Raw genomic sequence first — 20,844 nt, forward strand, 5'->3', positions numbered from 1 at the left:
AAATAAATAAATTAAATAAAGCCAAGATCCCTGATGGATGTTAAGACTAGAGAGATTTCTAACCCAACATACGCTGATTTTTCCTCTCCAGACATCTCTAGGATGAAGCTGAATTTATCATTAGACACAGAAGGAGATGAATGACGGATGTCATCACCACAGAGAACAATTAAAACAGACTGTAAGGGCAGCAGTGTGAGCTGTAGCATCCTCCTCATCAACACCTGACTGATCTTGAGGGCTGTAGATGCTGAAAAGCCCTAAAAGCCCTGGAAAGTGAAAGCATAGATAGCAGGAGAAGGCTGCCAAGAAAGACTACGACCACAGAGCAAGCAGGCGGGGTGGGGGGCCTTGAATATCCCCTTTTGAGCCTCCTCTTCCTACCCTTCAACCCTCAAAGACAGGAAGCAGTTTCCAAAAACAAAAACAAAAACAAAAAACCCTTAGTAAAGTTTTCAAAAAGGGGAGTGTGCTTCTTCCTAGTCCCTGATGAAGCTTCCCTCATGGAGCTTCCCCCACAAACACTGGGGCACCCACCCACATCTCTGGCAGTTTCCTGAGGCTGGTTGGGGAGTCCAAGGTGGCAAAGAACCAGACTAATGGGCAGGGAGAGAGGGAAGCTCTTGAGTCCTGCAGCTGGCTTCACCCTCAAGTCTTCTAACCCTGGGGAACAGGGTCAGAGGCAACCTTTGATGGTTAAAAATTTAACTGACCTGCTTCTTGTGCAAAGTAAACCATTAATCCAACTGAGTTCCGCAGAGAGAGAGTGAAAGCCGGTTGCTTTTGGCACAGATGAAGACCCTGGTACCAACAGTTCCTTTCTGCCCCCTTCTCATCCCTGATGCCCCATTTCTTAGCAGGTGAGTTTCTGTCTCCCCCTCCTCCTCTCTGCTCCATCTTGGCTGCCTCATCTCTGTTTCACCTGATATTTCATTACCTGTTAAGCCTTGCTGGGGGAACTGAGCTCTTCCCTCTCTCTTGCAGACCAGAGCAAGATGACCCCCCGCACCAAAAACAAAGGACAGGCCAAGGCCAGATCATTCTAGAAACTTCTGTCCTCCTGCAAGCACTGCCCCCCAGCACTTACTGAGTCTCAGGCGCAGAGGCAGGGAGTTTCTATGTGGCACCCAGGTGGGAGCAGAACCCGTGGAGGCCAAAGACATGCGCCCATGTCCATAGGTGTCAACGGGGCAGACGGTCAGTCAGTCAGTGTTACTGTTAGCACTTCATGCTGGAATCTGCGAGTCACCACCGTTCCAACCTCGTATCAAAGAACCCCACCTTCCACTAAGTCAGCATTCAGGAAGGCCCGCCCTAACTCACACCCTCTCTCAGACTCACTCACAAATGGTAGCTCTGGGCTCCCAGGGGGGACAAAAGCTCTTTCTGCCAATGGTTTGCAGACTGAACCTCCAAACCCTGTCTTTGTGCTGGGCCTGTGCATTCATGTTGCCCGTGTCCATCCCACAGGCCCCGGGCTCGTGGGGGTGAGGGAAGAAAGCAGCGAGGCTGTCCTGCCTTGGCAGTTTCTTGGCAGTGTGCTGGGTGCTCTAATAGAGGGTGGGGCCAGCCAGAGTTTGAGGTTCAGAGAGACACAGATGAGACTTCGACCTCCAGCCTGGCCAGCAAATTAACCTAATATTTCCCAGGCAGCAAGCAGTGACAGCCTGAGGGTGAAGAGATCCCTATCCAGGATGGGCTGATCTGGAAGTCTCTGGCTGTCAGGTAAGAATTACTGGTCCTGGTAGGTTTCTCAGACTTGAAATCTTAAGATATAATAAAGGAGGAAACAAATGATTTCTTAAGAAGCTCTAAATGATTTCTGAAAACTCAAGAGAAAAATCCATTTCTCACTAATCCTAAAGTTTATCATTTCAGGCAAGACTCTATGTATCAAATACTGGAAAGTAAAAACAATGAAAAATTTATCACTTTAAAAAAAAAAAAAAGAATTACTGGTCCTGTCAGCTCTCAGGAAGCCCTAAGGAGAAAGGGAACAAAGTCAGATACTAGGGCAAGGGGATTCTGGGAAAATTAGAGGTTCAAGGTTTTGTCATTTTTGGGAGGCACATCCAGCTGTGCTCAGAGATCACTCCTGGAAGCATTAAAGGATGTACGAGGCTATGGGGGTTGAACTTTATGTACAAGTTTTGCACTCTACCTGCTATACAATCTCTCTGCCCCCCTCAAGGTTTTGGCTGTTCAGAGAGTATTTTTTTGGTGACCAGATGCACTGAGAAAGAAATTAAAAACAGGGCCGGAGTGATAACATAGCGGTAGGGCGTTTGCCTTGCACACAGCTGACTCAAGATGAACCTGGGTTTGATCCCCAGCATCCCATATGGTCCCCTGAGCCTGCCAGGAGCGATTTCTGAGTGAAGAACCCCAAACAAATAAACAAACAAACAAACAACATAACAGATTCTGGTGTCAGAAAAATATGAGTTCTCAACTACAGTTGTAAAACGTACCTGTCTTTTGTTTTGTTTTTGGCCATACCTGCTTAGGGCTTATACGTAGTTCTGAGCTTAGGGATCACTCCTGACAGGGCTCAGGGAATCAATCATATGCTGGCCTGGGAGAAAACTCAGGTAAACCATGTGCAAGGTAAGAGCCTTTCCTGCTGTCTCTGGCCCCACAATTTATCTCTTATTTGCAAAGAGTTAGTTAACCTCTCAACGTCATCTACAGGGCAGGGTTTTAAAGTATGTCAGTCCACGGAATTGTGAGAACTAAGAATGTATATAAAGGGTTCAGAAGTATAGAATAGCAACTAGGGTGCTTGTCTCGCATGCAGCTGACCTGGTTTCAATCTTCATCACCCCATTTGGTCCCCCAAGCCCTCTAGGAGCAATTTCTTTTTTTTTTTTTCCTTATCCCCCCCCCAGGATCAATTTCTGAGTGCAGAGCTCAGTAAACCCCTGAGCACTGTCAGATATGACCCCTCCAATCCTCTAAAAATGCATTAAAGAATTTAGCATCACTGTCACAGTGTTGTTTGTTTGTTTTTGGGGTTAAATCCAGTGGTACTCAGGGATTACTCCTGGCTTTGCACTCAGGCATCACTCCTCATTGCTGGCAGGCTCTGGGGGACTATATGAGATACTGGGGATTGAACCTAAGTCAGCTGTGTGCAAGGCAAGCACCCTACCTGCTGTGCTATTGCTCTGGCCCACACAGGTTAACTGTTGGTCATTTTCCAGCACTTGTACACTAAACACACACACACACACACACACACACACACACACACACACACTCCTCTAGAAAATTGGAGCTGAATGCAAGGAGTACTCCAGGGGTTATGGGGTTGGAGAGATAGATTTGCCTTGCATATCTCAGATCCCGACACCCTGAGCCCCACCAGGAGTGATTTCTGAGCACAGGGCCAGGAGTAAACCCTGAACAGCAACACAAAGTGTGGAGCTCCCCCCCAAGAAAAAAGGCCATTTTGGGGGTTATTCAATGTAGGAAGCTAGATTTCTTTAGTCATTTAATGGGAGCCTAGGGGACTCCCCAAGAGCCTAGGGAAGGAGAAGAGGAAAATCACCAGACTTGGAAGAGCCCAGAGTAGAAGACCTGCTCCTGCTTTGGCTGGTGACAAAGCTCTGCTTTGGGGGCTGGAGCAGTGGCACCAGCTGTAAGACATCTGCCTTGCGCTCGCTAGCCTAGGACAGACTGAGGTTCGATCCCCCAGTGTCCCATATGGTCCCCAAGCTAGAAGTGACTTCTGAGCGCATAGCCAGGAGTAATCCCTGAGTGCCACCAGGTGTGGCCCAAAAATAAACAGCAACAACAACTGTAGCATATGAAAAAGTTTCCATAAGATGATTCTTGGGATTGTATATAAAAGTGTTTCCTTAGGATTGTTCTGTGACTTTTGCCCCACCTAACCCTTCCAGGTGGGGCGCTGTGGAGTTGGGAATAAATAGCTTGGGGGACAGGAGTGAGGGGTCCTTCTGTGAAAAGCTGCTGGCTGCAGGAGGATTCTCTGGCTCTCCTTGCCCGATCTTTTAAACCCTATCGTTCTTGTCTGTGTGGATTATTATTTGCTGCGGATAAATATTACCAAGGTCTTCCCCCGAAAGGGGACAAGGGGATGGGAAGTAATTTCTCATTCTGGGGACTGTTCTTGGATTCACAAATACCCAGCAAAGTTAACAGCGAAGATACATTGCAAACAACAACAAAAAGCTCTGTTTTGAGGAGCTCCTTTGAGCATCCAGGCCAGCATTATGGGGGGATGCCCACCCCCTCAGGTCTTTCAAGAGATCTTCAAAGTCCAGACATTTGCAATGTAGAAAGAGCACTCACTTCAGTCTTGCCTCCTCCAGAGATCTGGGCACTCAGCTCTGCCCTTGCCTACCCTTCTTCAGACACCTTAGCACAGGCCCAGGTCATTTACCTCTTTATTGCTGTACCTGGTCCCCAAGAATCATACTGTCCTCTGCATGCCTGGATTTGGGCTCAGGTGGAAACAGATGTGGAGGCCACGCTAGGATCTACCCTGCCCTGGCAGGGTCAGGATGCAGTGGATTGGAGAGGGTACGTCTCGGCCTGAGGCCCTCCCACCCCATGCAGCCACAAAATTTGATTCACCAAGTTTCTCCCTGATTTTTTTTTTTTTTTGGTTTTTGGGTCACACTCTGAAGCACTCAGGGGTTACTCCTGGCTCTATGCTCAGAAATCGCTCCTGGCAGGTGCAGGGGACCATATGGGATACCGGGATTCCAACCACCGACCTTCTGCATGCAAGGCATACCTCTATGCTATCTCTCCAGCCCCCTCTCCCTCTGTTTTGGCTTCAAATTGGCTCCTTTGTTCTTGGGTCCCTTTGAGGGGCAGGTAGCAGCAGAGAGGTGGAGAAAGATATTGTTTTTTTCCTTTTTCTTTTATTTTTTATTTTTTTGGCCACACCCGGTGACGCTCAGGGTTACTCCTGGCTATGTGCTCAGAAATCACTCCTGGCTTGGGGGATCATATGAGATGCCAGGAATCGATCCCAGGTTCATCTCAGTCAACCACATGCAAGGCAAACACCCTACTGCTGTGCTATTGCTCTGATCCCAGGGGTAAGATATTGTTTGGGGTGAAAAAAGTACAGGGAAGAACAGCGCAAAACAAGACCCCACTTGGGCAGAGGCAAGCTGATGGACACTGGCCCAGAGGGCTGAGATCATAGGGAGCCTTAGGGGCTGTGGACAGGGTGTGTTAAACAGGAAGGCTGGGCTGGCGTCAGCGCCTGCACGCGGGGCCCTGAGCCACTGCCCCGTGACTAGCCTCAGAGGAGTCTCTCAGAGATGCACCCTGGATCGGAGAGATAGCACAGCAGTAGGGCATTTACCTTACACTCGGCCGACTCAGGATGGACCTGGGTTCAATTCCTGGCATCCCATATGGTCCCTCAAGTCAGGAGTGATTTCTGAGCGCAGAGCTAGAAGTAATGCCTGAGCGCTGCCGGGTGTGGCCCAAAAACCAACAAAACAAAACAAATCCTCCCAAAAAACAACAAAATAAAAAAAACAGAGATGCACTCACCAGGCCTGGTCACTGATGGGCAGTGGAAAAGTGAATTCCAAGGGCTCTAAGCTTTGGCTGGGAAGGGCAGCTATTTCCAGGTAAGATCAGGATGGAGGGGGAGTCCCCTTTGCATCCAGCTGCAGATACTGGTTCTCCTATCACCAGAACCCGGCACCATGTGCCTTTTTTTGTTTTTGTTTTTGTTTTTTTGGGTCACAACCAGTGGCATTCAGGGGTTACTCCTGGCTCTGCACTCAGAAATCACTCCTGCAGGCACAGGGGACCATGTGGGATGCCGGGGATTTGAACCACCATTTGTCCTGGATCAGCTGCATGCAAGAAAAACACCCTTCTGCTGTGCTTTCTCTCTGGTTCCTGAAAGCATGTATCTTAGCCAATTGGTGGGGGCCCTTCCACCATACTGGGAAAGCAGCCTTTTGACTTGTATTCTTTGGGGGCCACTCCAATTTAATTTGTATATTTTGTTTGTTTGTTTGTTTGTTTTTTAGGCCATACGTGGCTCTGCACTCAGGAATCACTCCTGGCAGGGCTCAGGGGCCCTATAGAGTGCTGGAGATCAAACCCAGGTTGGTTGCATGCAAGGCAAGTGTCCCACCCGCTATCAAATCTCTCCAATCTTTTTGGTTTTTGATTTTGGGCCATATCCGGAGGTGCACCTGCTCTCAGTAATCAGGAATTACTCCTGATGGTGCTCGGGGGACCATGTGGAATGCTGGGGATAGAACTCAGGTCAACTGTGTGCAAATGCTCTCCCTACTATACTATCACTCCAGCCCCTACCCAGTCTTTTTTTGTTTTGCTTTGTTTTGTTTTTGTTTTTGGGTCACACCTGGCTTCACTCAGGGTTACTCCTGGCTCTATGCTCAGAAATAGATCCTGGCAGGCTCAGGGGGACCATATAGGAGGCCAGGATTCAAACCACAGTCCTTCTGCATGCAAGGTAAACGCCCTACCTCCATGCTATCTCTCCGGCCCCCCATTCAGTCTTTTAATATAACCTTTATATGTTGTAATATTTCTTCAAATAAGCACATTGGGACTGGAGTGGTAGCACAATAGCACAGCAGGCAAGGTATTTGCATTGCAGGCAGCCAATCCAGGTTCAATCCCTGGCATCCCATAGGGTCCCCAGAATACCACCAGGAGTGATTCCTGAGAAGAGAACCAGGAATTACTCCTGAGCATCACTGAGCATAAAAAGGACACCCTCCCTTTTTTTTCCTCTTCAAATAAGACTCATATAAACAGAGAACTTCTTCCAGGGATATTTGCTTGGCTGTACAGGCTGTGTGCTCGGTGTTTGGACCTGGTACTGTGGTCCTGATCAGGGATCACCAGGGCTGCTACAGAAGACAGCAATGAGGATGGGGCATGTGGTGGCAGACATCAAATTCAGGGCCTCGGGGCCGAGCAGTGGCGCTAGAGGTAAGGTGTCTGCCTGCCTGCGCTAGCCTTGAACAGACCGACTGCGGTTCGATCCCCCGGCGTCCCATATGGTCCCCCAAGCCAGGAGCGACTTCTGAGCGCATAGCCAGGAGTAACCCCTGAGCGTCACTAGGTGTGGCCCAAAAACAAACAAAAAAAAAATTCAGGGCCTCACACACAGTAGGCATGTGCTCTACCTGTGAATTAATTCCTGGTATGAAAAGGTGTAGCTTTTCTTTTCGGGGAGGGGGACAGGGATGTTGGGCCATACTCGGTGGTGCTCAGGAATCATTCATAACCAGTCTCTGGAAACTAGATGTGATGCTGAAGATCAAATCCAAATGGATTAGTCATATTCAAATCAAGTACCTGGCTGGAGCCCTAGCACAGTGGTAGGGCGTTTGCCTTGTGCATGTGGCCGACCTGAGATGGATTCGGGTTTGGTCCCAGCGTCCCATATGGTCCCCTGAGTCTGTCAGGAGCGATTTCTGCGCACAGAGCCAGGCAAGTGCCACCAGGTGTTGCCCAAAAACAAAAACAACCCCCCAAAACAAAAATAAAACAAGGCATGTACCATCGTGTCCTGTATCTCTGGTCTAAGACTGTCCAGCTATTGACCCAGGAAGAGGGTGTAAGGTGCCTAAGGTCACAACCATAGCTGTGGGGTAGTCTAGGGCCCCCTCTCTGTGCCCAGCATGGCTTCCACCCCTGGTTGCTCTCCTGGTGCCTGAAGCCCAGAGCATGGCCTTCATAGGGCAACTTCTTCCTTCTGTTTCTTAGACTCTCTGAGCCTCACTTCCCATTGGCTTCTGTGCAGGAAGCCCCAAGGCCTAGAGAGTGAAGGCAGGCGGGGAACTCAGGCACCAGGCTCTTGCTGGCACCAGGCTGGGTGTGGTGAGTGGGAAGGGCTGTAGGGAACTGGAGCCTGCTGGTGGGCCGCACCCCCAGACGAAGGCCTGTTGGTTGGGGGGCAGTCCCTCAGGAAAGGCATGGGCCAGTGCATGCTCAGGCCTCCCTCCCTCAGTTGTTTCTCTCAGGGTGTCTGCTCCTCCTCCATCCACAGCATCCCGCCAACTCTCCGTCAGGCTCTGTCCAGTCTAGAGGCTCTCACACTCTCACTGCCGATACTCAGGAGCCTCGCCTTTCTGCCCAAGTGGTTCTCTTGAAAGGTGCTTCGGAGGCGTCAGGCCTACTCTCAAATGCCTATGACCCCCTCCTGGGCCCCTTATAGCACTGTTCTTGGCGTCTCGGTCTTGTCTTGGTTCCCTTCCCAGCCTCCTTCTCTGGAACAAGGACCAGGAACTGAGAGCTGAGGAGATGAAGAGATTGCCCCAGCTCCTGGAGCTAAGAGAACCTCTGAGAATTTAAAGGTAATCTTTCAGGGAGGAAGTCACCTCCGTTTTTGTTTTTGTTTTTTTTTATTGGGGAGAGGACCACACCTGGTGGTGCTTAAAGTTTACACCTGGCTCTGTGCTCAAAGGGGTCAGGGAATTCTATGGAGGGGCCAGGGATCAAACTCATGTTGGCTGTGTCTTCTTTCTGGCCCAGAAAGTTTATCCTGTTTAAGAGAGTACCTCTCAGGCCAGGGCAATAGTACAGTGATTAAGGTGCTTGCTTTGCGTGTGACCAACTGGGGAATGAGCCCCAGCATCCCAGCTAGTCACCAATCACAGCCAGGAATAATAAACCCTGAGTAATGCTGGGCGTAACCTAAAAAAAAAAAAAAAAGCGTTCCAATAGGTCAAAATAGGCCTAAAAATCCCTCTGGGTGGCAGGTACCAGGCTGCAACCCCTGCCCTCCCTCCACTGGTTCTCACTGAGCATCTCATCCATCATGGTTCTGTCCCTTCTCCCAAGCAGTTCCTATGTCGTTTGTCCTCTGACCTGGCCGGTCGCCGGGGGTCCAAGCCGCAGCTCCGTAAGGAGGGAGGAGAGCTGATGGAGGGCTACTCCACCTGGGGCCTCCCGCTGTCTCCATGTTCTTTTCATCCTGGCTGGGCTGGGAAAGGAAAGGGTAAAGCGGCCAGGCAGCCGCCCCGCCACAGAGGCTACACTACAGAGCTTGGTACAGGAACAAAGCGAGCATTTGTTGGGCTTCTCTCCTGCCTGGGAGGCTGTTGTCGACCACAGCATTCTTGGGCTGGAGCAAGTCAGCTCGAAGGCTTCTCCCTGCTGCTGTAGCAGCAGAAACTACCGCCTTTGCACTGCCAGCCAAGCTCTAGCAGGCACCTGAGCTCAAAACAGACATATTAAAAATGAGCTCAGGGGGCCAGAGCTATAGCAAAGTGGTAAGGTGTTTGCCCTGCACGCATCCAACCCCAGACAGACCCCAGTTCGAACCCTGGCATTCCATATGATCCCCCAAGCCTGGCAGGGGCAATTTCTGAGCGCAGAGCCAGGAGTAACCCGAGCGCCACTGGGTGTGAACCAAATACTCAAAAACCCAAAATAAAAATAAAAAATGAGGGGCCGGTGAGGTGGCGCTAGTGGTAAGCGCTAGCAAGAAAGGACCGCGATTCGATCCCCCGGCATCCCATATGGTCCCCCCAAGCCAGGGGCGATTTCTGAGCGCTTAGCCAGGAGTAACCCCTGAGCATCAACTGGGTGTGGCCCCCAAAAAAACAAAAAACAAAAAACAAAAACAAAAAGAGTTCAGGGGCTGAAGCAATAGTACAGATGGTATGGTGCTTGCAGCCTGGACTTGATCTCTAGTACTCTGTATGGTGTCCCAAACTGAGCACAGACCCAGGAATAATCCCTGAACATCACCAGTTATGGCCCCCCAAAAAGTGGACTAGGGTGTAATTGGCCCTGGTTTGATCCTCTACATCACTTAGGGTTGCCTAACCCCTGCCACAGTGATCCCTGAGCACCTACAGGTATGACTCCAAACCTCAAGAAGCCAAGATATGACTGGTAGATCATGAGTTCTGTATATGTTAGATACACTGAGTTCAGTCCCCAACATTAGATGGGAAAAAAAAAAAATCCACTAACAAAATAACTGGATTGGAGTGATAGTACAGCCTTTAAGGCACTTGTCTTGCACACAACTGACCTGGGTTTGATCCTTGGCATCCCATGTGGTCCCCTGAGTCCATTAGGAGTGATTCTTAAGTGTAGATCTAGGAGTAACCCCTGAGCATTGCCTGGTGAGGCCCAAGAAACCCTAAAACAAGATAGTCCTTAAAAGTAAGAACCGGGACCAGCGCGGTGGCGCTAAAGGTAAGGTGTCTGCCTTGCCAGCGCTAGCCTAGAACGAACAGCGGTTCAATCCCCTGGCATCCCATATGGTCCCCCAAGCCAAGGGCGACTTCTGAGCGCATAGCCAGGAGTAACCCTTGAGCGTCACCGGGTGTGGTCCAAAAACCAAAAATAAAGTAAGAACCAGAACCAAGTGGTGGAAGTTTGACAGCACTGGAGAGAGCTCAAAATGCTGAATGCTTGCTTTTTTGGTGGGGTTTTGGGTCACACCTGGCGGTGCTCAGGGGTTACTCCTGGCTGTGCTCAGAAATTGTTTCTGGCAGGCTCAGGAGACTATAAGGGATGCCAGAATTCAAACCACCATCCATTTGCATGCAAGGCAAACGCTCTATCCTGTGCTATCTCTCTAGCCCTGAACACTTGCTTTGTATGCAGGAGGGCCCAGTTCAGTTCTTGGAACCACATGGTCCTCCAAGAAATATTGGAGCAACCCCTAAGCACTACCAGTAGTCCTGAGCAGTACAAGGTGTGTTCCAAACACAAACAAAATCAGAAAAAATAATTAGCCTTTTGGCTAGATAGTATAGAGGCTAATAAATTTGTCTTGTTTAGGGGCCGGAGAGATAGCATGGAGGTAAGGCGTTTGCCTCTCATGCAGGAGGTCATCGGTTCGAATCCCGGCGTCCCATATATGGTCCTCCCGTGCCTGCCAGGAGCAATTTCTGAGCCTGGAGCCAGGAATAACCCCTGAGCACTGCCGGGTGTGACCCAAAAACCACAAAAAAAAAAAAAAAAAAAAAAAATTTGTCTTGTTTAGAGTCAATTCTTTTTTTTTTTTTCTTTTTTGAGCCACACCCAGTGACACTCAGGGGTTACTCCTGGCTCTGCACTCAAGAAATCGCTCCTGGCTTGGGGGAACATACGGGATGCCAAGGGATCGAACTTCGGTCCGTCCTAGGTTAGCATGTGCGAGGCAAATCCCCTACCACTTGCACCACCACTCCAGCCCCATGAGTACTTATCTTGATTATCAAGTCAACCTTGATTCAATCCCTGACATCCCATGTTCTCAAAGCCCACCATGAGTGATTCCTGAGTACAGAGCCAAGATGAATAACACCGGAGCATTGCTAGGTGTTGTCCCCTCCCAGAAGTCAATTCTGAATTTGATCACCACATATGAACATGGCCAGGGAATACCTGAGCACCATCAGGAGTGACCCCTAAGCAAAGAGCCAGTGTGGCTCCAAATAAGACAAAAACACAAACTAGAAAGAGCTTTTTCAGAGCAGCGGATACACAAGCTGGAATAACTCATCCATGTACATTTTTGCCCTCAACTTTTCCAGCCACGGAGCAAGACAGCTGAGTGGAGATGGGTTTAGGAGGCTCTGGTGACAGGGCACAGAGCACAAGGATGGGAGCTGAGGCATCCATGGGGTGGGAAGCACTGAGAACCCCACAATACCAAGGTGTTTCCAAGGTCCAAACCCCTTATGCCCCAGGGAAGCAGCCGTGTTTCTGTGACATGTTTTTATTATAAAAGCCCATTTGGTAAGTACTTCCTTAGCCTATGACCAGACCAGGTAGCTGTTTTCATTCCATCTCCTGGGAGGGAAGGTCAGGGGTAATGTGGTGTCAGGCAGTCAACAAGGTGCTCCCTCCCTGGCCCTCGAGAGTCCACATTGCCAGCTGCACCACCCATGGTGCCTTGGAGAGCTGAGGCCAAGGGTCTCTGCCACAGGCATTCCTATTCCTGTTCGAATGGCTTCAGGAGGGAAGGTGGGAGCTACTCGAGGCCTCCTGGCTGGGATCCTAGAGCAGGTGGCCGATGATGATGAGAGCAGAGATGGCGTCAATGATGGTGCCCTTCGGAGTCTGGAAAGCACTTGGGTGTCCTAGGCTGAGAGCATCACAGACGCCGACTCAGTTCTTCTTGGTCTTGGGAGTGTCGTACTTCCGCTTGCTCGAGTACCACAGTAGCAATGGGATGCCGATGGATGGGAGTGTCATGACCCCAAAGGCTGCCCAGTCCAGCTAGGAGAGACAGGGAGACTCGGGTAAGCAGTGGGAGGGCCCCAAGGAGAGCAAGAGCTCCCTATCCCCACTTTCTGTACAACGTGCACAGGAAGGTTCCTTAGGGACCAATCCACATCCCAGTGATGAAGCCAATGACCTCCCTAACCCAGCCCAACCAAGAAGATCTCCTGTTTTTGTTTTTGGAGGATTTGAGGCCATATCCAATGGTGCTCAGGGCTTGCTCCTGGCTTTGTGCTCAGGGAACATTCCTGATGAGGGATCATGGACCATGTACAAGGCAAGTGTCTTATCATTTGTACTTTCTCTCTGCAGCCTCCTATACGTTGCTTTTAAATTTCAAAACAGGGACTCGAGCAATAGCACAGCAGTAGAGCATTTGCCTTGCATTCAGCCAACCCGGGACAGACCCAGGTTTGGTCTATGGTATCCCATATGGTCCCTAAAGTCTGCCAGGAGTGATTTCTTTTTGTTTTCTTTGTTTTTTCTTTTTTTTTTTTTTGTGGTTTTTGGGTCACACCCGGCAGTGCTCAGGGGTTATTCCTGGCTCCATGCTCAGGAATTGCTCCTGGCAGGCACGGGGGACCATATGGGACACTGGGATTCGAACCGATGTTCTCCTGCATGAAATGCAAATGCCTTACCTCCATGCTATCTCTCCGGCCCCTTTTCTTTGTTTTTTTTGGTCATACCCGGCAGCACTCAGGAATTACTCCTTGCTCTGCGCTCAGAAATTGCTCCTGGCAGGCTCGGGGAACCATATGGGATGCTGGGGATCAAACCCGGGTCTGTCCTGAATTGGCAGTGTGCAAGGCAAACACCCTATTACTCCTGTCCCCTGGAGCAATTTCTGAGTACAAAGCCAGGAGTAACTAACCCCTGTGTACTACCGGTTGTGATCCAAAACAAAAAACAAATTTCAAAACAGACCCAGGACTCTAAGTCAGTCCTCTATTCAAGACTGATTAGGAAAAAAAGGGCAGTTCTTTGTTTAGTCAGCTGTCATATCAAGCCACCAAAGCTATACTCCTGATTCAAATGAGAATATTTCATGGCTGTCTGTATATACACCAGAACCTTGAAACTAATACACCTTCAGGGACCGGAGTGATAGCACAGCGGGTAGGGCGTTTGCCTTGCAAACGTGGCTGACCCAGGTTCAATTCCCAGCATCCCATAGGATCCCCCAAGCCTGTCAAGACCCATTTCTGAGCACAGAGCCAGAAGTAACCCGAGTGCTAGCAGATGTGGCCCAAAAACCAATAAATGAATAAATGAATGAATGAATCAATCATTCTTCAGTACAGCCAGAAACCAACAACTAAACACATCTTGGCAAACCAATCAGCTATTCCTTCCCCCAGAGAGCTAGAGACACCCCTCAAATGCTTACAAAGTGTGGGGAGAATCGCCGATCAAACTCCCTCTGGGCCAGGATGCCGCCCTGTCCCGGCGCACTGGTGAAGCCGACCTGCAAGGAAAGAACAGAGCAGTGAGGCTCGGCTTCCCGCCTTCTCTCCTGAAAAGTGGCACCAACCATCCCATTTTGAGATTCTAAGAGGAAAGGAATCTAGAGCTAGAGAGGTTTACAGAGGTGCCTGTCGGGAACCAGCAGGCCTGAGGAATGACTGGCTTTTGGCGTTATTTCCTTATTTCTCAAGTAGAGATTCTTGTCCATAGCACAGTGACAGGAGACACAAACAAAATAATCACAGGATTCTGACAAGCCACAAGCACTCGCCAGGTTTGCACTCCTGGAGAGCTTGAGGGAAGGAGGCTCAGCGTGGAGCACATTACAAAAACTTCATTCTAAGAGACAACTGAGCCGAAGCGATAGCACAGCAACAGGGCGTTTGCCTTGCAAGCAGCCCATCCAGAAAAGACAGTGGTTCAAATCCCGGCATCCCATATGGTGCCCTGAGCCTACCAGGAGTGACTTCTGAGCACAGAGTCAGGAGTAAACCCTGAGGTTGCCAAGTGTGACCCAAAATTAAAAAAATTTTAAAGAGGGGCTGGAGCTGTGGTGCAAGCAGTAGGGCATCTGCCTTTTCCGCTCTAGCCTAGGACGGACCTTGGTTCGATTCCTGGTGTCCCATATGATCCCCTAAGCCAGGAGCGATTTCTGAGTGCATAGACAGGAGTAACTTCTGAGCGTCATGGGGTGTGGCCCAAAAACAAAAACAAAAAAAAAAATTATTTTTTAAAGAGATAACTGAGGGACTGGAGGAGTGGCACTAGAGAAAAGGAGTCTCTGCCTTGCAAGCGCTAGCCCAGGAGACCACGGTTTGATCCCCTGGCATCCCATATGGTCTCCGAAGCCAGGAGTGATTTCTGAGCGCATAGCCGGGAGTAACCCCTGAATATCACTGGGTGTGGCCCAAAACAACAAACAAAAATAAAAACAAGAAACAAAAAAGAGACAGCTGAATCTTTGATTTTCTGTTAACTGATCCAGTTTCAAGAAGAGCCAGGAACTGATGCCAGAAGAAGAAATGATACCAAATTAAGAAAAAAAAAACACATAACTGGAACTGTTAGACCACTGTTCCATATGATTGATGAACTCAAGGTAATGCATACTAGATTTCATTTTTGAGGGGGGCACACCCATGGTACTGGAAGTACAAGACAACAACCAGGAGATGCTGGGAACTGAACCCAGAGCTTGTACATTCAAAACATGAGCTCGGGGCCGGAGAGAAAGGTGTTTGCCTTTCATGCAGAAGGACGGTGGTTCGAATCCCGGCATCCCATATGGTCCCCTGTGCCTGCCAAGGGCGACTTCTGAGCACAGAACCAGGAGTAACCCTGAGCGATGCCGGGTGTGACCCCAAAAATAAAAAACAAACGAACAAAAAATCTAGCAGGCCAGAGCAATATTATTAGGTAAGATGCTAACTATGCATGCAGCTGATCCAGGTTTGATTCTCGGCAGCACATATGGCCCATCTCTCTGGCTTCTGTGTGAAGGTCTCTAAAGGAAATATAAATTTTTTGTTTGTTCTTGTTTTGTCCTGGGTCGGCTGCTAGCAAGGCAAACGCCGTACTGCTATGCTATCTCTCCAGCTTCCAAAAGCAAATACATACATTTCTGCTCTGGCCCAAGCTTTTGTTTGTTTGTTTGTTTTTGTTTTGGGGCCACACCTGGCGGTGGAGCTGATGACTCATTTCTGACTCTGCTCAGGGAACCTTAGGTTGCACTCAGGTCACAGCCACTTGTGAGACAAGGGTTAATTGTATACTCTCTGCAGCCCCTGAAGAGCTGTCTTCAAGGAAGGGCACTCATACTGCAGGGAATGCTAGCTTGCCTTGACAAAGCAGAGATGTGAGGAGGAGAGAGAGGGCTGGTAGGCCTCTCCATCCATCTCAACAGCTCTGTTCTGGAATGGTGGAAGAAGAACATTCATCTGAACTGGCCTTCCTTCCTTAGGAGTCTACCCTGAATTTCTAGTCATCTTATGGCCCTCTGAATTCAGTCAGGTTCTGCTCTGGAAACCCAAAGTGTGTTCTGAGGTGGGCTGAGGTCACCACCCCTCACCCTACACTGAACCCCCGGAGGCAACTCACCACCACAGGGCCATCCTCCTGGGCCAGGTAAGTAACAGTGGCTGAGGTGAAGTTGAAGTATCCGGCTTTGAGGGGGCGCAGGACCACGGTATGGGAGACATTGCTGGCCCTAGCTCGAGAGTTAAGGAAGGGAAAAAGGCGAGTTGGGGCCGGAGTCAATAGTACAGTAGGATGATTGTTTTGAACAGAGCCAACACAGGTTTAATCCCTGGTGTCCCATATGGTCCCCAGCACATTACCAGGAATAATTCTTGTGTGCAGAGCCAGGAGTAACCCCTGAGCACTGCTAGGTATGACCTCAAAAAAAGGTGAGCTGAAATCAGTGACCTTTCAACTGACCTTTCAACTGAACTAAATGCTCATACATGGCAAAAACACATATGATTACCCCCCATACTTAGCAAGTATTAAAGAAAAAAATCTAGCTGGCCAGAGCAGTATTATCAGGTAGGATGTTAACTATGATGCAGTTGTCCCAGTACAACCTTCAGCAGCACATATGGCCCATCTCTCTGGCCACTGTGTGAAGGTCTCTAAGGTAAATATATTTCTGCTCAAGTGTCTGAATTGAGCTCACACCACTTCCACCAGGCTCTCACCACTTTATCCAGAATTGTGGCAGGAAGCTGGCCAGAACTCACAGACTGATGAGATATTGCTGTGTGGGCCAATCCCCCAAAACCCCAACTTTATCCCCCAGAGTCAAGAGGATACGGTGCAATTCGGTCCCATTTGACATTAAGCATTCCGGAGACAATGCCGAAGTCCTCAGGCGGGAAGGAATCATCAGATAATTCCACATCTAATGCAGCACTGAAAGAAAGGTAACAAAGAAGGTGTAGTTTATGGATTCTTTTTGGGTCACACCTTGTGATGTTCAAAGGTTTCTCTCCAGGTTCTGGTCACTTCTGGCAGGGCTCAGAGGATCATGTTACCATGTTGGATGCCAGGGACTGAATCCAGGTTGTTTTTATGCTAGGAAAGAGTCCTATCTACTATTCTATTGCTCCAACCTCATATACTTTATGTATTAATGTTTTATGTTACTGTTAAAATATTTTTATATTAAACTGGGCCAGAGAGATAGCATGGAGGTAGAGTGTTTGCCTTGCATGCAGAAGGTCGGTGGTTCGAATCCCGGCATTCATATGGTCCACCGAGCCTGCCAGCAATGATTTCTGAGCGTAGAGCTGGGAGTAACCCCTGAGCATTGCAGGGTGTGACCCAAAAACCAAAAAAAAAAAATTTTTTTTAGGTGGGGCCAGAGAGATAGCATGGAGGTAAAGCGTTTGCCTTGCATGCAGAAGGTGATGGTTCGAATCCCAACATCCCATATGGTCCCCCGAGCCTACCAGGAGCGATTTCTAAGCATAGAGCCAGGAGTAACCCCTGAGCACTGCCAAGTGTAATCCAAAAACCAAAAAAAAAAATGTTTTGGGGCCAGAGCAGTAGCACAAGCAGTAGGGCATTTGCCTTGCATATGGCTGACCTAGGACAGACTGCGGTTCAATCCCCCAGCATCCCATATGGTCCCCCAAGCCAGGAGCAATTTCTGAGCGCATAGCCAGGAGTAACTCCTGAGCGTCAGGTGTGGCCCAAAATGCAAAAAAAAAAAAAAAAAAAAAAAAACCAAACCAAAAAGAATCCAGGTCAAGAGACAGGGAATGTGGCTCAAAAGCAAAGCAAACACTGCAAATATACAGGCCATGAGCTCCATGCCCAGAACCACAATTTATTTTTAATTAAAAAATTAAATATGGGGTCGGAGAGATAGCAAAGCTGTAGAACGTTTGTCTTGCACGTAGCAGATCAGGGCGGCTGGTCGTTCGAATTTTGGCACCCCAGGAGTGGGATTCTGCCAGAAGTGATTTCTGAGCACAGAGCCAGAAATAACCCCTGAGCACCACCAGGTGTGACCCGAAAAAAAAAACAAATATATAAATTTGTTTTTATATATATGTGTGTATTTTTTTCCGGGGGCCAGAGTGATAGCACAGTTTGTAGGGTGCTTGCCTTGTACATGGCCGACCTGGATTTGATTTCAGCATCCCGTAAGTTTCCTTGAGCCCATTAGGGAAACTCCCATCAGGGAATCAGGATTGATTCCTGAGTACAGAACCCAGAGTAGCCCCTGAGCATAACTGGGTGCTGCCCAAAAACAAAACAAAAAAAGAAAAAAAACACTTTATTTGGGAGGGGCAGGGGGTTTTGGGTCACACCCGGTGGTGCTCAGGGGTTACTCCTGGCACTCTGCTCAGAAATCACTCCTGGCAGGCACAGGGGACCATATGGGATGCCGGGATTCAAACTACCTTTGGTCCCGGGTTGGTTGCTTGCAAGGCAATGCCCTAGTGCTGCGCTATCTCTCCAGCCCCCCCAAAAAATCATTTTAAATAAATAAATTAATAGATGAGGGCTGGAGCAATAGTAGAGGATAGGACATTTGATCATTCTCTGGCACCTCAAATAGTTCTGAGTGATTCCTGAGTGCAGAGCCAGAAGCCCTGAACACTGCTGATTTTTTTTTTTTTTTTGGTGTTTGGGCCACACCTGGCCGTGCTCAGAGGTCACTTCTGGCTGTCTGCTCAGAAATATCTCCTGGCAGGCACGGGGGACCATATGGGACACCGGGATTCGAACCAACCACCTTTGGTCCTGGATCGGCTACTTGCAAGGCAAACGCCGCTGTGCTATCTCTCCAGGCCCAACACTGCTGATTTTGACACCCCCATATAATCCCCATAAATCAAGACAACAAAATATACACTCATGAAAGCAATCTTTTTTATTTTTTGGTTTATGGGCCAGGAGTTACTCCTGGCTCTGTGCTCAGAAACTGCCCTGGCAGACTCAGGGGATATATGGGATTGAACCAAAGTCCACTGCATGCAAGGCATAAGTCCTATCATTGTGCTATCACTTCGGCCCCTCATGAAAGCAATCTTATAAAAAATAAAAATAAAAGATCTTGGGGCCAGGAAGGTGGCACTAGAGGTAAGGTGTCTGCCTTGCAAGCTCTAGCGTAGGATGGACCGAGGTTCGATCCCCCAGCGTCCCACCATATGGTCCCCCCAAGCCAGGAGTAACCCCTGAGTGTCAAACGGGTGTGGCCCAAAAACCAGGTAACAGAGAACCTCACTCATTCTGCCTCACCGTCCTCTCCCTCCCTATTTCACCACAAAAACTCAGAGAGTAGAAGAGGGTTAAGGTATAGCTACAGTAAGGGGGGGGGGGGCAGGAACACACACACTCACCCATGCTCTCTGCTGCTGCAAAGAGTCTCAGTCAGTTAATTGGAGCTGAAGAAACAGTACAGAAAGAAGGGCCCTTGCCTTGCACTAGGCCAGCCTCGATTCAATCCCCAGCACCCCATATGGTACCCCAAACACCAGGAGTAATTCCTGAGTGAAGAGCCAGGAGTAAGTCTTGAGCACTGCTGGGTGTGTGTCCCCAAAACAAAACCAAAGCTGGTTAGTTTTTCATGATCTGTTCCCAGCATGGCGGTGAGAGATTTCAGCAAAGCTGTGGGACTTAGGGGTGAGGTGGTGGTGGGGAGCTCTCTCACCTGGAGCCCACATTGTAGATGTTGTACTGCAGAGTCAGATCTCGGCCCTCCACGGCGTATCTATTAAGCAGCGACTTGGACGCTAAGAGCCTGGCTCCATCTTCTGCTTGAGTGACAGCGAGCAGGGCCACCAGCACCACTGCCAGCAGCTTCATTTTCTGAGAAAAGAAAAATGCAGAGAAAGGTCGGAGCATTCCTAGTGAGAATGACAGCCACGAGGCCATCGGGGTTCAGTACCCTGAGCCCAGCCAGGAGTGATCCCTGAGCACCACTGGGGAGTTATCCCTGAGCACTTCTAGGTATGATCCTAGAGTACAAAGAGATGGGAGTAAGAGAGAGAGGGAAAAAAGAGATGCAGCAGTCATCCATACTATGCCTTAGATCACCTCTGTACCACCAAAGGTACACCCTGGCAAGTCTCAGTAAAGCTATCCTGGAACAGGGGGTCCATCCTACCAGACTTCCCTACCCTTTAGTCCTGCATTCTTCCCTTGGGTATATGGTCCCAGAAGGCCTGCACCTCTCTTGGGGGGGGGTTCACTATGTGCTCCCGCATGACACGTCTTCCACCAAAGTGTCGTCTCCCGTCCCACCCCTCTCCCGAGTTAGCCCCCAGCCACTGGTGTCTACGTGGACCTGAAACCCAGCCTGGCCTCCATACTCACCGTGTGGATCCGAAACAGGCAGAGGACCGGAAGAGAGAGTCAGCGCCCAGGGGCCGGAAGTAGAGCTGGCCGGAAACCGTGCCGCTCCGCCCGCGCGGCCTTCTGGGAGTTGTAGTTCTTCGTCCAACTCCAAGTCCCTTTGTAGTACGGGCCTGCAGGCCCCTCCAGGTGGATGCTACGGGACTCAATGTGGCTCCGCCCTGTCGACCCTCTTCGGTGGGTTTTCAGGTCGTCTTTAAGATGTTCACCACTGGGGCCGGAGCAATTGCATGTGCCTTGCTTGTGACTGACCATGGTTCGTTTCCCGGCATCACCTGTAGTCTTCCGTGCTTGCCAGAAGCGATTTCTGAGCGCCACCAGTGTGTCCAAAAAACAAAACAAAACAAAAAGATGTTGACCATTAAGATGTTACTCAGGTGGGGCCGGAGAGATAGCATGGAGGTAAGGCATTTACCTTTCATGCAGAAGGTCATCGGTTCGAATCCCGGCGTCCCATATGGTCCCCCGTGCATGCCAGGAGCAATTTCTGAGCAAGGAGCCAGGAAAAACCCCTGAGCACTGCCGGGTGTGACCCAAAAACCAAAAAAAAAAAAGATGTTACTCAGGGCCCGGAGAGATAGCACAGCGGCGTTTGCCTTGCAAGCAGCCGATCCAGGACCAAAGGTGGTTGGTTTGAATCCCGGTGTCCCATATGGTCCCCCATGCCTGCGAGGCGCTATTTCTGAGCAGACAGCCAGGAGTAACCCCTGAGCACCGACGGGTGTGGCCCAAAATAAAAAAAATAAATAAAATAAAAAAAAGAACAAACAAAAAAAAGATGTTATTCAGCGTAACTGGCAA

The 20,844-nt window shown here is 49.4% G+C and overlaps 1 protein-coding gene across 1 annotated transcript; it reads right to left on the bottom strand.

Moving 5' to 3' along the window:
• Positions 1–11,688: 11,688 nt before the first annotated feature.
• On the bottom strand, positions 11,689–20,042 carry SSR2 (signal sequence receptor subunit 2). Its single transcript, XM_049782354.1, has 6 exons — positions 20,005–20,042; positions 19,340–19,497; positions 16,489–16,587; positions 15,775–15,883; positions 13,601–13,678; positions 11,689–12,207 (listed from the first exon to the last, which is right to left on the bottom strand). The coding sequence occupies exons 2-6, from the start codon at positions 19,492–19,494 to the stop codon at positions 12,097–12,099; spliced, it is 552 nt and encodes a 183-aa protein (XP_049638311.1). The 5' UTR covers positions 19,495–19,497; positions 20,005–20,042; the 3' UTR covers positions 11,689–12,096.
• Between the last annotated feature and the right edge of the window lie 802 nt (positions 20,043–20,844).

This window comes from Suncus etruscus, chromosome 10 (genome assembly GCF_024139225.1).
Source record: "Suncus etruscus isolate mSunEtr1 chromosome 10, mSunEtr1.pri.cur, whole genome shotgun sequence".
Taxonomy (NCBI): domain Eukaryota; kingdom Metazoa; phylum Chordata; class Mammalia; order Eulipotyphla; family Soricidae; genus Suncus; species Suncus etruscus.

Coding starts and splice junctions, on each gene's coding strand:
- SSR2 (XM_049782354.1), bottom strand. CDS start 19,494: ATGAAGCTGCTGGCAGTGGTGCTGGTGGCCCTGCTCGCTGTCACTCAA. Junction 15,884..16,488: donor AAATGGGACCGAATTGCACC/GTATCCTCTTGA, acceptor CTCTCGAGCTAG/GGCCAGCAATGTCTCCCATA. Junction 13,679..15,774: donor AGGAGGATGGCCCTGTGGTG/GTGAGTTGCCTC, acceptor CTTTCCTTGCAG/GTCGGCTTCACCAGTGCGCC.